This window comes from Paecilomyces variotii, assembly GCF_004022145.1.
Source record: "Paecilomyces variotii strain CBS 101075 chromosome Unknown C8Q69scaffold_4, whole genome shotgun sequence".
In the NCBI taxonomy this organism is placed as follows: Eukaryota; Fungi; Ascomycota; class Eurotiomycetes; order Eurotiales; family Thermoascaceae; genus Paecilomyces; species Paecilomyces variotii.
The window spans coordinates 420,754-434,470 of record NW_021167143.1 but is presented as its reverse complement, the minus strand read 5'-3'; the positions used below and the strand labels follow the sequence as shown (position 1 = coordinate 434,470).

The window sequence follows — 13,717 nt, the reverse complement described above, 5'->3', positions numbered from 1 at the left end:
ATCCCCTCTGCCCTCCCAACAACGGGTACCGAACAACGATAAACCATCTTGCCAAATAAAGATAGAATCTTCAGAAAGTTGAATAGATCAAGCCACACCCTCTTTTCCCCAGTTATCTATTCCAGATATGCAGAGAGGGAGATCAGTGGGGGCATTTAGATTCTGCAGCCAGGTACGTGCAACTGCGCCTTTTTTTTTTCGGATGAGAGGGACCGAAAAAAGAAAAATAATTACAGAACAAAAAGACATGACGACGTCATTCACGATCTAAGTAGGTAAATAGATAGAGTAGTATTGCTAGAGGGGCGGTAGTAGTAGTGGTAGTAGTAGTAGGAAGTATACAAGTCGAAAAGTAAAGCTAAAGTATATATGTACGGGTGGCTGGCGTCAAGTATCCTATTTTGGTACTTCTTCCAGGTGTAGGTTCTAAACTAACTAACTACCATCTTTAGAGACCAGCCAGCCAGATCTACAGAGAGAACTCGAGCCTCTATCATCATCATCTTTCCAAGTTTTTCTTGATCCTCAGTTCTGTCGGTTCGGTTTCCTTTGCCCTAAGTAAGCTCAGACCCTTTTTCCCTTTCCCTCCCACCTGTCTACTTACTGTAAGTATTACTTTAGCCCCTGCCTGCCTGCCTGCCTTGGCAACAAGATCGATCGGAGACTTCCCCCCCCCCATTTTCTAATTTCTCTCTGAATAATTGATCTAGTTTCGGGAAGATCGGAAATCGCGAAAACGCGTACTTTGTTAAATTAATTATTTGATTTCTTCAATAGATGATGGGGTCGTGTCTGTCTGGTTCGCGAGACGCGACTCTCTCTCGAGAGAGCTCTTTCTCGCGTCCTTGCTTTTATTGTAATTCTTTTTGGGAGAGTGTCTTATTGGTACTACGTATTATTGTGTAGAGGGAGGAAACGATGTGGGAATTTGTTCTATTGGATAGTATGCAGTTCTCTCTTTTTTCCTTGTTTCCTTTATTGGGTGACGAGGAAGGCCAGGGATTTCCGTGGTAATTCAAGTCGAGGGGTTCGTGAGATAGAACGAAGTACAATACATACATATACTCGGACGATGAGGAGGTTTGGTGAACTGACATTCTCTATATTGCTCTCTTTCTTTAAGATAGATTCATGTCTCTTTCTATTTATCTTTCGTCTTCTCCTCAGACTTGATCTCTGGGCTGTACTCCAAATATGCCTCGATATTTCTCACGATGCCATGACACATCAAGCGTATCGGCACCTATTAGTTAGTGACTAGAGGCAACGCACTGGCAGCAGTTGACAGTTTGGTCCGATTATAAGCTCATGCACCGATCAAAAGGAAAGATCTGTAGTTTCGAAATATACAGACATGGCATTTCTACTGTTTCCAGAATCTCACTTACGTACATGCAGACCACCTGATGCTCATGAACCGGGTTATCAATATTTGCTTCATTAACCCATGCAGACAAGACGGCAGCAGGTGCAAGGTAAATGCATAATAAAGTATTTTAATAGAAAAGAGGAAGAGAAAGAAAGAAATGATCACCGAAGGCGCAAGAACCTAGGGTGAGAGAAGCGAAGGAAGGGAAAGAAACAGAAAAAGACAACGAAACACAGCACTTTCGAGACGAATCGATAAAGCTTGAAATATATTCAGGGAGAATCATTCTTCCAATCGTACGAATAGCCTGACTTGATTATTTGTTGTTAGTGAAGCCTTCCGCTGCCTTCATCAATCTTAGTTTCTCCGAATAACTGTCTTGAGCACCAAACACACGGAAAAGATAAATATTTTTGAGAAGCACATAGAAGTTGAAATATCATCTTCGGACAAGCAAACTGAAGGAGCCCTATGCAAAGTGGTATCATATCTTACCCGCGGCTTAGCCTTCCCTGCCTTGGTCCGAATCTTACAAGCCGTTAAAGCAATGAAAACAGAGGATCCTTGACTCACATAAACACCGCATCAAAGACAACGTCAAAAACTGAGATAACAAGACGCCGGCCTCATTGGGCATGAAGAGTACATTCCCCAAAAGACAGAAAGCATGAACCGCATGTGGAGTCACCATAACTCCTACCTCAGACCCTCCAATAAAAAGGCGAAACTATAAATGTTATAGGACGACCACGGACTGAACCATTTTCCGAAGAAAAATGAGGAAAAGCTCATTTGCCCATTCCGCCGTGCATCATATTCCGTTGCTGTTGTTGTATCACCTGCGCCTGGACAGCTGCAACTTGCGAAGCGCGTTGCTGTTGCTGTTGACTGGACTCGCGCTCTCTCCGCATCAACTCGTGCACCCAGGACCGCGCGCTCCTCTCCAGTCCAGGCCCATATTGTTGGGCGATTTGTGGCGGATACTGAGTAGGCGGCCCATACTCGGGCATGTACCTCTGAGCCATGTCTTGACGAAGGCGAAGAAGCCGTTGCTGATACAGCTGTTGATAACGCTGGTTCATGGCCATACCTTGGAAGTTTTGCGGCAGGTGGCCACCATTGGCTTGAGCTGCATTGAGAAGCATCTGCTGCTGCTGTTGCTGCTGAGGGGTCATTTGAGGCGGGCTTCCCTGGTGATGTTGCTGTTGGCCAGGATGTCCTTGCTGCTGCTGGGCCATCTGCATCTGAACAAGTTGGGCACGCATCAGCTGTGCTTGATATGCTTGCTGGTTTTGCAACTTCTGCATCGAAGCATTGTGCTGCTGCTGTTGCTGGTGGTGCTGATTCTGCTGCTGTTGGTGCGGCTGCATCATGTGTTGCTGGTGAGACTGGATATTCTGCTGAGCATGCACATTTGCCTGCATCTGTGCAATCTGCTGCGGGGTAAACTGCCCGTGTCCGAGATGCCCCTGTTGCGCAAGTAATTGCTGTTGTCTCTGCTGGATCAGCAGCTGCTGTTGCTGGGGAGTCAAGCCCATGCCGTTGCTCATCTGCGGTGTGCCCATCATAGCGTGACCCATCACTGGTGTCTGGGCCATACTGGAAGCATTCGGGCTGCCATGACTCATCCGCTGGGTAGGAGTAGCATTGCGCATAACGGGTGTAGCTTGAGACATAGAAGGTGTACCATGGGTCATCTGAGGAGTCCCGTTTCTGCTTTGGCTTTGCTGGCTTCTCGATGCAGCCATAGGATGGGCCATAACACCAGGGTGAGCATGCTGCAAAGCTGAAGGCGGTCTTGGGGGACTACCAGCACCTTGCGCTGAAGCTGTCATAGTCATTGGAACCCCAGCTTGAGTTCCCATGGAACTTCCAACCAGCGGGGATGAAGTATTATGAGGTGTCTGATTCCGGACTACGGGAGACGATTGCGGTCCTTGGGACACCTGACCTATGCCATTAGCCTGCGCCATGGCGTGCCTATTCTGTTGTTGCGCTGCAAGCTGAGCCTGCGCTTGCTGAGCAGCAAGTTGCTGTCGCCGAGCCTCTTCTTTGGCGTGCTCTTCCGCCTGCCGTTGTTCCATAGCCCTGCGTCGCTCTCTTTCTTGCTCTTGCTGTTGCCTCTTAATATGATCTTGCTGAAGCTTCCGTTCGTGCTCTCGTTTTTCCTTTTCCTCATGCTGCATGCGGATATTTTCCAGAGTCTTGAATCTAGAGAAACGAGGCTCGAAAGGTGCAACACCACCTGCATCATCAACAGCAGCCGTTTTTGCAGCACCAGCAGCTGCCGAGACAGTGGGTTCAAGTCGCTCATCCATGATAAGCATGAATCGCTCTTCTTCAGCAGCCAACGCCTCGTCCGCAGCAAGTTCAGCCACGGTCCGTTTCCTTGTCTTAGGAGAGGGCGGGCTGTCACGGTGAAGCGGACTCTCAAGAAATTTGAGTAGATCTTGGGCCGCATCGAGGCTATCCACTGGATCCAAGAAGAGCGGAGGGGCTAATGCCCTTACGAGTTTAGACTCGCATTCGTGGAGCTCATGAGGTTCCACGAGCATCTTCTGTCTCTTGGCGGGAGGGCCCCGATCCGTCGTATTGGTCGATAACGGAGATGGCTGAGGGCCAGCAGCGGAAGTCGATGGAGTACGCGATGCTCCATTAGGAGCAGCCTGTTTCTTATTCACGGCCCTGGGGTCCGGAGTCGTGGAGAGCAGCGTCAGTTCCGCATACAGGGAGCGCGGAGTCGGATGTAAGACCGTAGTGAAGACTCTAGGTTTCGCAGCAGCCTGTTTCTCGGGTGTCCTGCTACCGGATTCAGACTGCTTCCCACCGTTGGCCGCAGAATCGCCATTGGTCTTCGCGTCTGTCCCATTACCCACTGCACCCGAAGACTTGCTGTCTGTCTTCTCCGGGGTGATTTGGTTCTGTTTCGGATAAGGGACATAGGGTGAGGGAGTGACATGTTGGTTATAGTTGTGTATAGAAAACGGAGAATTATTCTCATCGGTGGTGGAGCTGGATGCCTTGCTTGTTTGAGCGGACACTGACTTGTGATCCACAACGCGCACTATGAGACAGCCTGGAACCATGTAAGCACTAATACTATTTCATGGAAGGTTGGTGTGCAATTCTACCTTCATAGAACCTGACGCCGGCCCTAAGTAATTCCTCCAGCATGTCATGGGGGACAGTCCCAGCTCGGATATGTTCGATGATGACTTTCATCTCAGAGTTGTATGGGAAGCTACCATCCTGCTGGTCGAATCGGAAATGTGTGGGGTGAAGATGTATTATGAGCGAAGGAGGACATTTCGAATACTTCTTCAGGATGTACGAAGTTGTTTTCACTGTCGATCATGTATATCAGCATACCACTTCAAACCAATGACTGTATGGCCGTAAGACAAACCATATGGCTCAGGGAACTTCTTGGAGACGCGGCGATCAGCTTCCGCCACAGATGTCCTAGTCGAGGGTCTCTGTAAACGTGATGCGGGCTCGTTCGGTTTCGGCATCTCCTTCTTCGGCCGCTGAATTGACCGATTGTTCGCGCCATTCACCGCAGAACCCCCGGCAGAACTCGACAAAGCAGGTTGACCAGCACCAGGAAGACGCTTAGATGAGGAGGAAGGTGATGCTGATGGCTGCGAGGGTTTAACGCCGTTAACCCCCCCTGTCTGAACGAAAGGCGGGGGGCGCTTCATCTTCGGGGGCTGAGAGGCGGGTTTAGAAACCGCGGTGGCCATGTTGTCGATGCCAGCAGCGCGACACAGCCGCTACTATCAGCGCTCGTCTGCGACTTACAAGAAAGCCAGCGCGACGGTATAGGACGAGTCCTCTACTCCGAAGTTCGATGTTCTTGCCGACGCGCGAGACATGTGGGGAAGGGAGGCAGAGTCCACAACGACGAGCTCACCGCGATAACTGGTGGCTAGAACCGGGTAATGAGGGGTTTGGATGGCAGAAATCAGAAATCCATCGAGAGTTCGAGATATAGAGAGGGTGAAGCGATGGATAATAGCCGAGCACTCAAGGTGAGGCTCTCCATGGAGTGACGGAGTTCTTGATGCCAAGCCCGCGTGAGCCTCAGTAATTATGGTCACGTGTCATCCGCATTCGGGTTGATAAACGCCCCGGGGGTTCTCCGGAGTTCAAGTCTGGAGTCTGGAGTAATAAGATAGGACAACAAGGCACAGATGATATATTTATCTATTTATATCTTATGATCTCGGAAATTTCCCTATAAACTGCTATCAATGTCCAAACTACACTACAACGCTCAAACTCGTGCCCAATATATCTACGACTCAATCAAGTTTAATTTTTATATTATTGCTATATTGCTATATCTTTAGGAGACGAACAAGGTATCAAAATACAAAGGCACGGGTCACTTTCGAAAAGACCGCCAGTAGCATCAAAAGTACAGGTCGCGTTATGTGCATAAATCGAGGGGAATCAAAGGAAAGATCAATACAGCAATCATCAGCGAAAACCAGAGAGCCATATCCGAGGGAAGGATGGAGCATAACCCGCGGACTCATCATCATAAAAATTTATTAATCCTGACCAGAGACCCTCCGTCTCCAGTCGTCTCCGGTCCGCAGGACATCGACCACATCGATGCGCTTGCCCAAGCCGGTGACACCCTCCTTCTGCCACCACTTTTCACTCTTTTCGCCAAGAGCCGACTCGTCATCACTGTCAATGAGACCACCACGGCCCCCTTCATCGCCAACCACAACTACCACCTGTCTGACCCAGCCAGAAATGTGATGCACGGCATCACCTTCATTGCCAGTAAGAGACTCTTGAATGTAAACAAGATCCGGGGATAAGTGCCTGATCAAATGGACATGGCCTGTCCGCGTGCTGAACGGCATGATCATGGTCTCCTTCTCGACTAGGGTCTGAGCCTGACGGTACAGAATCTTGAAGAAAGGAGTGGCCCCTTCAAACTCGTCTGTAGGCTTTGGTTCGACCGTTGACAGTTCAGCGTCAGGGAGCTCGCCCGACGCCGTTGCCTCTTCGGGTGCAATGTTGGAATAAGATGAAGCAATCGACGGGGCTGGCCGAGATAGCGAGTTTTGACTGCTGATTGAATGCTTCAGATCCGGCGCATAAATCAGAACAAAGACTCTGGTGGCATCAGGATCGACATGTTCCGGAAGGTGGGAAAGTATGGACTGTAAGGACATGGTTAACGAGCGAAGTAGACGCATCATATCGGTGAGAGGAAACGTACAGCATGTTCAGAAACCGCGTCTTCAGAATCATCAGCTGATTCAGAAGAGACAACAATGGCCACTGTCTTCTTTCTCTTGGTAAGAGAGCTTGACGCATCTACTGCGCGTGTCGGTAGAGCCCCGCTCATCGCTGGGCCTGCTGCTGTTGATTGCGACACAGTATTCTCTCTCGCGCTGACCTCTTCGGACCACCGAGAATGATCTTCGAAGTCCCCTCTTCCCTCCTCTCGGATGGAAGTCAGCGCGCCTCCAACCATAGCACCGGCCGCGGCAACACCGGCTGCCACTCTCCTGCTGGCACCATCGAATATCTGCTGCGGGCTTGGCGTGCGACGCAGCGCGCCCTGCATGCGTGCCATCATACCAGCGCTATCTTGGTCACGAATATCGGTGGATGTAGTTCTGGCATAGTCCGGACCAGGAACCCCCGGAGGTACAGTCTCGTACTCCGGAGGTTGATGTTCACCCCCGCGATATTCCCCGTCACCGCCATCATTCTCGTCGTCGTCGTTGCGTTCGCTCCATATCCAAGCTGCAAGTCCAATTGTCGCGACAGTCACCGTAAGCGCGAGCGGCACCCAGTACCCCAGCGCTGTACGTCTTCCCGAGGCCGAAAAGCCCGTCCCAGCTGGCCGGCGGCGACGGGTCTCGTGAGAGTACGAATACGACATTTGGCAGGTAACTAAGGGCTAGGCTATCATACGCACTGCAAGGCTGAGACAGTATAACAGAAAGGTAACATCTCCTTCTTTCCTGATAAAGGAATAACGAGATGATTAAAGGAGAAGAGAAGGTTCGGCTGCCTCGGGCAGTGAGGCCGGAAACATGTGGCTGGAGCTCCCCTCCTGTTTACCCGCGTCTTACGCCGTTTGTCTCGTTTGTTTCGTTCCAGAAATCCGGAGGCGGGTCATCGCTGAGTCATCAATCGCTATCGACACGTGACGGGCTTGGCATCATGATTTTGTCTGGCGATTTGATATTGAGTCAGCGGGCTTCGTACGCGATAGGTATTGATTCGCTGGGCTGTGGTTTCTGGTTTCCTGGGTTAGTAGCTCTCTACTAGTTGCATGGACCGGATACCTCCTCTGTGATCATTCATTTATTTGCTCCCACCTATTAAGGGCTACACTAAGAAGTGGGCATTGCCCCTCATCGCGGTCGTCCTCGGAGGGTAATCATATACCTGCAGCTCTCCGGACTGTATTCAAACAGAAGTTGTTTCGAATAGCTTGCTAGGATAGTGTCTACTGTCCAAGGGGACATCTGCGGAAAAATGCCACACCCTGTCACAGTGCCTCCTACGGGCTTCCAGGCCCTCATTCTTTGTGGGCCTGGCGTCTCGCTCAATACGTTCACGTCGAATCCTGAAGAATTCCCCAAGGCTCTTGTCCCCATTGCAAACCGCCCAATGGTCTGGTATCCACTAGACTGGTGTTACAGGATGGGCATTACAAGTGAGTAGAGGTCCCTTAAACAGGCATTAACATGCAGCCATCGTTGCTATTCAATGCCAACTACCATTGGATATACATTGCTGTTTCAATCGATGGCCCATAATCCTAACGCGATTGCTTCTGTCTAGACATTACCCTTATCACTCCACCCCAAAGTCAGCCTCCGTTGGAAGCTGCTCTCTCGCAGAACCCACATCTCACGTCTCTCCCTTCTCCGTCTCCATCTGTACTTGCACCGGCAGACTTGACCTTGACCACCGGAACAGCCGAACTTCTGCGTCTACCAGAAGTACAGGCCTGCATCAAGTCGGATTTCATCCTGCTGCCATGCGATCTGATATGTGACATCCCAGGAGAATCTCTCCTGGAAGCATGGATGGTTACAGAAGGTGCTCTCGGTGGTGGTACTGGCAGAGATCATCTGAATGCACGAGAACCCAAGATTGTTGGAATGGGTGGAGAAAAAGGAGGCCGCAGAGGTGGATTGGGAGTCTGGTATCAGACAAAAGACAGGGAAGAGAGCGTCAAAGGTGAAGTCACAGACTTTGTCGCTACAGCACCATTAGAATCGGATGAGGCTCCTGTCGTATACCCGCCGACTGATGGGCCGGTATCGATAAGATTTGGGCTATCGAAGCTGGTGCTTGCTATGCCAATGGATAGTCTGAAAGAGAAGATGGAGGATAACAAAGGCCTCCTACTCCGCCATTCGCTCGTGAAGAGGAATGCGCAAGTTAAAATGCTGACGACCTACAGAGATGCGCATATCTATATCTTCCCCTATTGGATCAAGGAGATGGCGAAACATAATGAAAGATTTGAGAGTGTTAGCGAAGATCTGGTCGGCTGGTGGGCCAAGGCGGAATGGCAGAAAGGACTGGCGGACAAGCTGGGATTCAGAGAGATCTTGGAAGGGAAGGACGATGGAACTGGAGAGAGTGGTAGCCATGACGATGACAGTCATGAGGAAGAAGTTGATCTCCAGGCCATGACCACGACAAAGGCAGGCTCAAGACCCCCTATAGGGCACCTTGGGGCACAAAAATCGCGCGATGAACTGCGATTCGCTTCTCGAGTCAACTCTAGTATAGATGCCACTCCTGACGCCTCAGAGAAAAGCGACCTGACTGTCCCACCAATCCTCGCCTACGTCCATCCCTCTCAGCCCTCTGCACCCCTCATCAGACGCGTCGACAACTCCGCTCTTCTACTCTCCGTCTCTCTGCGCCTCGCGAAACTCGAGTCGATCGAAGAAGTTGGTCGAACAGCCGCATCCTCATTTGCCCATTCTCAGAAGATCGCTTATCCGGCGGGTGTTGCCCAGCGGTGCACGGTGACCAAGGGCGACTGTCTCCTTGCCGAGAATGTCACCGTCGAAGAGAAGTGTGTGATCAAGGAGACTGTTATTGGTGCTAACTGCCACATTGCCAGTGGAGCACGGTTAACCCGCTGTCTGATTATGGACGGTGCTGTAGTCGGTGAACGCTGTCAGCTGACTGGCTGCGTCGTTGGCCGTAGAAGCAAGATCGGCCGTGAATCCGTGCTCAAGGACTGTGAAGTGCAAGATGGAAACGTCGTCGCAGATGAGACTGACGCGAAGAACGAGAAATTCATGGTCTTCCAGGGTTTGGAGGATGGTGACGAAGACATGAGTGCCACGGAGGATTTCGATGAAGATGGTGGTGACTTGGGATTCTGATCATGTTGTATTTTTATGACTCCCCTTACTTTCATCAACCTATCGTATAGAGAGAAAAGGTTTAACGAAGAAGAATATGAGGAAAAGTTACGACATTTGTCATTCTCATTCTATGATTACCTATTACGTACAACTAAGCTATCTTCTGTAGAAAATAACAAGAGTAGGAACAAAATTCAAGAACCACATATAAATGGATTCTCGAGATTAGGAAATGACCCAGTTATGACGCCGGAAAATAAGATAAATAATGTTATAGGCGAAGGAGACCCGGCATTATCCTCATGTCTCCAGTACAATCGACCTTTACGCACCCATAAGGCTCCCTGATGCGGGGTACCTGGCGCGAATAATAGCTCAGATCATCATCCATAATATTATTTTTTCCTTTTCTCATAGATATCTTCGCTGGGATCAGTCTGAGGGGGTAGAAGCGTAGGGTAAGATTCCTTCTCCCGTATTAGGCTCTGGAAGTTGTGATGCAGTGTAGCGACTGATGTTCCTCATCACAGCATCAGACAATCGATGCCATCGTTCCCCTATCACCTGCATTTCCTGCGCACCTTCAGACACTTCCTTCGACAAAGCCTGTACAAGTTCGTAGCTCGGACCTTGAGTTTCCAGCTGATGATTCAAAGCATTAATGACGGTCAGATGGTGTAGATTGGAGCTCGAAAATTCACGATGTTCAGCAGATGTCAGATGATCGATTTGAGTGTTCTGAGTGTACAACGGATATGAAATGTTGGATTGCGTTTGAGAGGTAATGTTTTGGTCTTCAGACATGACACGGTCTAATTCGAACACATGCTCATGAAATTCAGTTCTCGCTGGCGACGGCTGTTTATTTCCCGAGATCTTACTAGTCATCCTGCGATTAGTTTCTGCCTTGGTAGCCGCATTCGCAGGAGTAGATTGTCTCACAGTGTTTTCAACACCGGGAGTTCCCACAGAATCCTCACTATCGCTGCTTTCTGTGTCGGAAATATCCATGTCTCTGTGCGCCTGCAGCGACTCCAGATGCTCCATAGTGATCAGTGACTGGTGGTCATCCAACGTCGGGAACATGTCGTCCAAGTCGAGGAGCTCTGCGGTGGTATTTCCCACAGTCATGTGTGCGGGATTAACAGTATCTTGTTGATCACTGGAGACATTTCCACCATTTGGCATCGACATACTAGTGATTGCCATATTGCTCTGGTTTCCCGCGATTGATGCACCCAGTCCCTGGGCTTGAAGCTGAGAAAGAGACTGCATATTCGCGGAAGTATGCGCATTGTTGACAGCAGCCAACGCCGAAAGAGCATTCAATTGCGCGTTCAGATTCTGCTCGTGACCTTCAGGCCGTGGCATATCCAAACCATCCAGAACCCTATCGAATCTGAACCTCATATTAGACATATGTCCATTCTCATATCTGTCAAAATATTTTCCAATGATGGTCATCAGGTTTGGATGGTTTTCAGATACACCCAGTGCATTGATGACATCCTGTGCCGTCAGTTGAGTAGTAACCATAGCATTGATGAACTCCGACGGGGATTGTTCGCATAGCCAACAGAGAGATTCATCAAATATGGCTGTACTCTCACGCGGTTTGTGTTCAGAAAGGCTGTCGAATTGACAAGTCTCCTTCTGAGGGACGAGGTGGCTACAGATATGCCAGTTCACTGTGAGTTGGCACATGTTGGCTCTTGCAAGATGAAATCTGCCTTTTGAGATAACTGATAACACGTAGGGATGCAATATGGATAAGAAAAAGAAGAAGAGAAGACCTCGTTGGTACGTAATTCGAAAATAGTCAGCGTCGTTTTTATATCAGACAGCATTGAGCGTACAACGAGTACAATGGGAACTGCCAACAGAAAGAAGAGTTATCTGCACCTTGAAACACAACAAGGCTGGGCGTTTCGATACAGATTACTTTGATGTCAAGGATTGACTGGAGGGACGGGTCCATCATTGTTGTTTATTCTCCCTGCAGGATTTCAACGTGGAATTGTTCATCAAGACCCGCTATAAACATGGAGTAACACGGGGAAGGGCCTTCAATTTCCTACTTAACTTCCATATTCTTTGTTGTCAATGGAATGGTAAGGCGTAGAGAATAAAGCTAATGTCATTATAGTGCTCTTAATAACGGAGAATAGCGTTGTACTTCTCTCATTGTTATTGTGCAGTAAAAGGAACAAGTGGTTTATACAGTACCGATTTCCGCATTGCGAAACAGTTTACTGGGAAATAGCGGCGAGGTAGCATACAACAATAACACTATATAGGCAGAAGTCCACAATGGAAAGATAGTAGTTGAAATTTGTTCTATGATATATACAGTAGGATATAGTGTATATTAGACGCAGATTAATAGTGCGCATAATTGATACTATAGAACTATTGATATCATTGGCTATCCAGCCAAACGAACGAAACAGAGGAAGCCTATAGTCCCATGAGCAGTAACTAAGAGAGGACAGTAAGAAGCGCCAGGGTAGTTGTCAATTTCAACTTCCCGGGTAGATACCATACGAATATTTCTCTTATTTTACCGGGGAGCGTCCCTCGACATGGGTACGCATCGCCACCTCCAAGCCTACCGGTGTTGCAGGGATGTACCCGAACGCACTGTTTTGACAAGACTATGCCAACCGTAGTAGTGACGAGCCTCTACGGAGATTTATCACCAATCACAGTAGATCAACGGGACAGGCACTACATGCAAGCAAGTTTTAGAGGCATGTGCAAGCGAGCAAAACTTCTTATGAAAGACTGCATAGGACTTCCAACTTCTGTTCATAAAGTGGTCCTCAAGGTGGCACTTTAGACCTGCAGTGAGAGGTTCCACAACGAACAGCGCACAGTGGCAAAGATTGGGGGAGTTTATCTGAGCTGTAAGAACGGGAGAAGTGAGTTTTCTCTGCACAGAAATCTCCAGTGCAACTGTTAGATGGATGTCTGCCCGTCTACGGGCCAAAATCTTGTCCCGGTCATGTTGCATAGAGATTATCCCAAGGACCTCTCTTTAAAAGGGAAAAAGAGAGAGAACAGGACTCTCGCGAGCTGAGCCCCGCAGACATCAGTTGAGTTGATATCGTACCATATCACATCCAAGCTGACGACTCCCCACTGCCAGTCCCACAAGCTGCTCGTAATTAGTGTTCAGTGAGTGGATCGTTTCACCTTGCGAAAGTGATCTCTTTGCCTCTTATAATGAACACAATCCGGTGTCAAATGCGCGGAAAGCTTGGAATGTTTCTCCTAAAGAAATCCTTTCGAGTCTCATGAGGTCGTTTCTAGTAATTCTCGTTTATCAATAACGGTTATGTTTCGAGGGGAAAACCGTCAGGGACGAGTCTGACATCGTGAGACAAGATGATTAGGTAACTATCATCGAGAAGAGTGACTGGGTTCTGCATTCACTGTTGGCAAAACATGCCAACGTCTGTCTAGCATCCTTTCTGTCCTTCTATCGAGAGCAATTATAATCACTCATCGTAAGATGCTGTGATCTCAGGGCAAGTTCCCGAGATCGTTTGGTAGAAAGGGCCAAATCCTGGAGATATAGCGAAAGCGGTGAGACATGAACATGGTCCGGTTATTCTGCCGGCATAACCAAGACGGTGAGGCTGGTGAGCTGATGTTATCTGGTTAGATCTCGAAAAAATTTGAGAGTATCATTAGTCAAGATATATGGTATGCTCTCCGTATGTATTGACATCCCAGCTGCTTGCGGTAACTTGATCCTTTCCCACGGTTCCAAGGTTGAAGGATACATGATCTGACCAGGGGCTTTGACCTCGTTACCGATGGTCAAATTTTGCTGAAGTCGAAATGGCCATGGACGTTTTGTCACCAACCTGATCACTGTCCGCATGCATAATATAATTCAATCGGTGGTCGGCTCAGCAATAGCATTGGTCTCCGATGAATACCTTTTCTTAATCCGGGTAGGCTG

At 48.8% G+C, this 13,717-nt stretch overlaps 4 protein-coding genes across 4 annotated transcripts; 1 reads left to right on the top strand and 3 right to left on the bottom strand.

The window, feature by feature from the left end:
* Positions 1-1,906: 1,906 nt before the first annotated feature.
* Positions 1,907-5,211, bottom strand: C8Q69DRAFT_228617 (Spt20 family-domain-containing protein). Its single transcript, XM_028626373.1, has 3 exons — positions 4,776-5,211; positions 4,501-4,713; positions 1,907-4,445 (listed from the first exon to the last, which is right to left on the bottom strand). Exons 1-3 carry the CDS (start codon positions 5,110-5,112, stop codon positions 2,158-2,160), a joined length of 2,838 nt encoding a protein of 945 aa, XP_028485680.1. The 5' UTR covers positions 5,113-5,211; the 3' UTR covers positions 1,907-2,157.
* A 354-nt stretch (positions 5,212-5,565) lies between these two features.
* On the bottom strand, positions 5,566-7,414 carry C8Q69DRAFT_463581 (hypothetical protein). The gene is made up of 2 exons (XM_028630382.1): positions 6,612-7,414; positions 5,566-6,552 (listed from the first exon to the last, which is right to left on the bottom strand). The coding sequence occupies exons 1-2, from the start codon at positions 7,281-7,283 to the stop codon at positions 5,926-5,928; spliced, it is 1,299 nt and encodes a 432-aa protein (XP_028485679.1). The 5' UTR covers positions 7,284-7,414; the 3' UTR covers positions 5,566-5,925.
* A 141-nt stretch (positions 7,415-7,555) lies between these two features.
* C8Q69DRAFT_463580 (putative eukaryotic translation initiation factor subunit eIF2B-gamma) lies at positions 7,556-9,864 on the top strand. Its single transcript, XM_028630381.1, has 2 exons — positions 7,556-8,066; positions 8,195-9,864. Exons 1-2 carry the CDS (start codon positions 7,886-7,888, stop codon positions 9,763-9,765), a joined length of 1,752 nt encoding a protein of 583 aa, XP_028485678.1. The 5' UTR covers positions 7,556-7,885; the 3' UTR covers positions 9,766-9,864.
* Positions 9,865-10,359: 495 nt separating this feature from the next.
* Positions 10,360-11,879, bottom strand: C8Q69DRAFT_228580 (hypothetical protein). Its single transcript, XM_028626372.1, has 2 exons — positions 10,690-11,879; positions 10,360-10,627 (listed from the first exon to the last, which is right to left on the bottom strand). The coding sequence occupies exons 1-2, from the start codon at positions 11,449-11,451 to the stop codon at positions 10,625-10,627; spliced, it is 765 nt and encodes a 254-aa protein (XP_028485677.1). The 5' UTR covers positions 11,452-11,879; the 3' UTR covers positions 10,360-10,624.
* Positions 11,880-13,717: the final 1,838 nt, after the last annotated feature.

Coding starts and splice junctions, on each gene's coding strand:
- C8Q69DRAFT_228617 (XM_028626373.1), bottom strand. CDS start 5,112: ATGGCCACCGCGGTTTCTAAACCCGCCTCTCAGCCCCCGAAGATGAAG. Junction 4,714..4,775: donor GAAGTTCCCTGAGCCATATG/GTTTGTCTTACG, acceptor CATGATCGACAG/TGAAAACAACTTCGTACATC. Junction 4,446..4,500: donor CGGCGTCAGGTTCTATGAAG/GTAGAATTGCAC, acceptor ACATGGTTCCAG/GCTGTCTCATAGTGCGCGTT.
- C8Q69DRAFT_463581 (XM_028630382.1), bottom strand. CDS start 7,283: ATGTCGTATTCGTACTCTCACGAGACCCGTCGCCGCCGGCCAGCTGGG. Junction 6,553..6,611: donor ACGCGGTTTCTGAACATGCT/GTACGTTTCCTC, acceptor ATGTCCTTACAG/TCCATACTTTCCCACCTTCC.
- C8Q69DRAFT_463580 (XM_028630381.1), top strand. CDS start 7,886: ATGCCACACCCTGTCACAGTGCCTCCTACGGGCTTCCAGGCCCTCATT. Junction 8,067..8,194: donor TTACAGGATGGGCATTACAA/GTGAGTAGAGGT, acceptor GCTTCTGTCTAG/ACATTACCCTTATCACTCCA.
- C8Q69DRAFT_228580 (XM_028626372.1), bottom strand. CDS start 11,451: ATGTGCCAACTCACAGTGAACTGGCATATCTGTAGCCACCTCGTCCCT.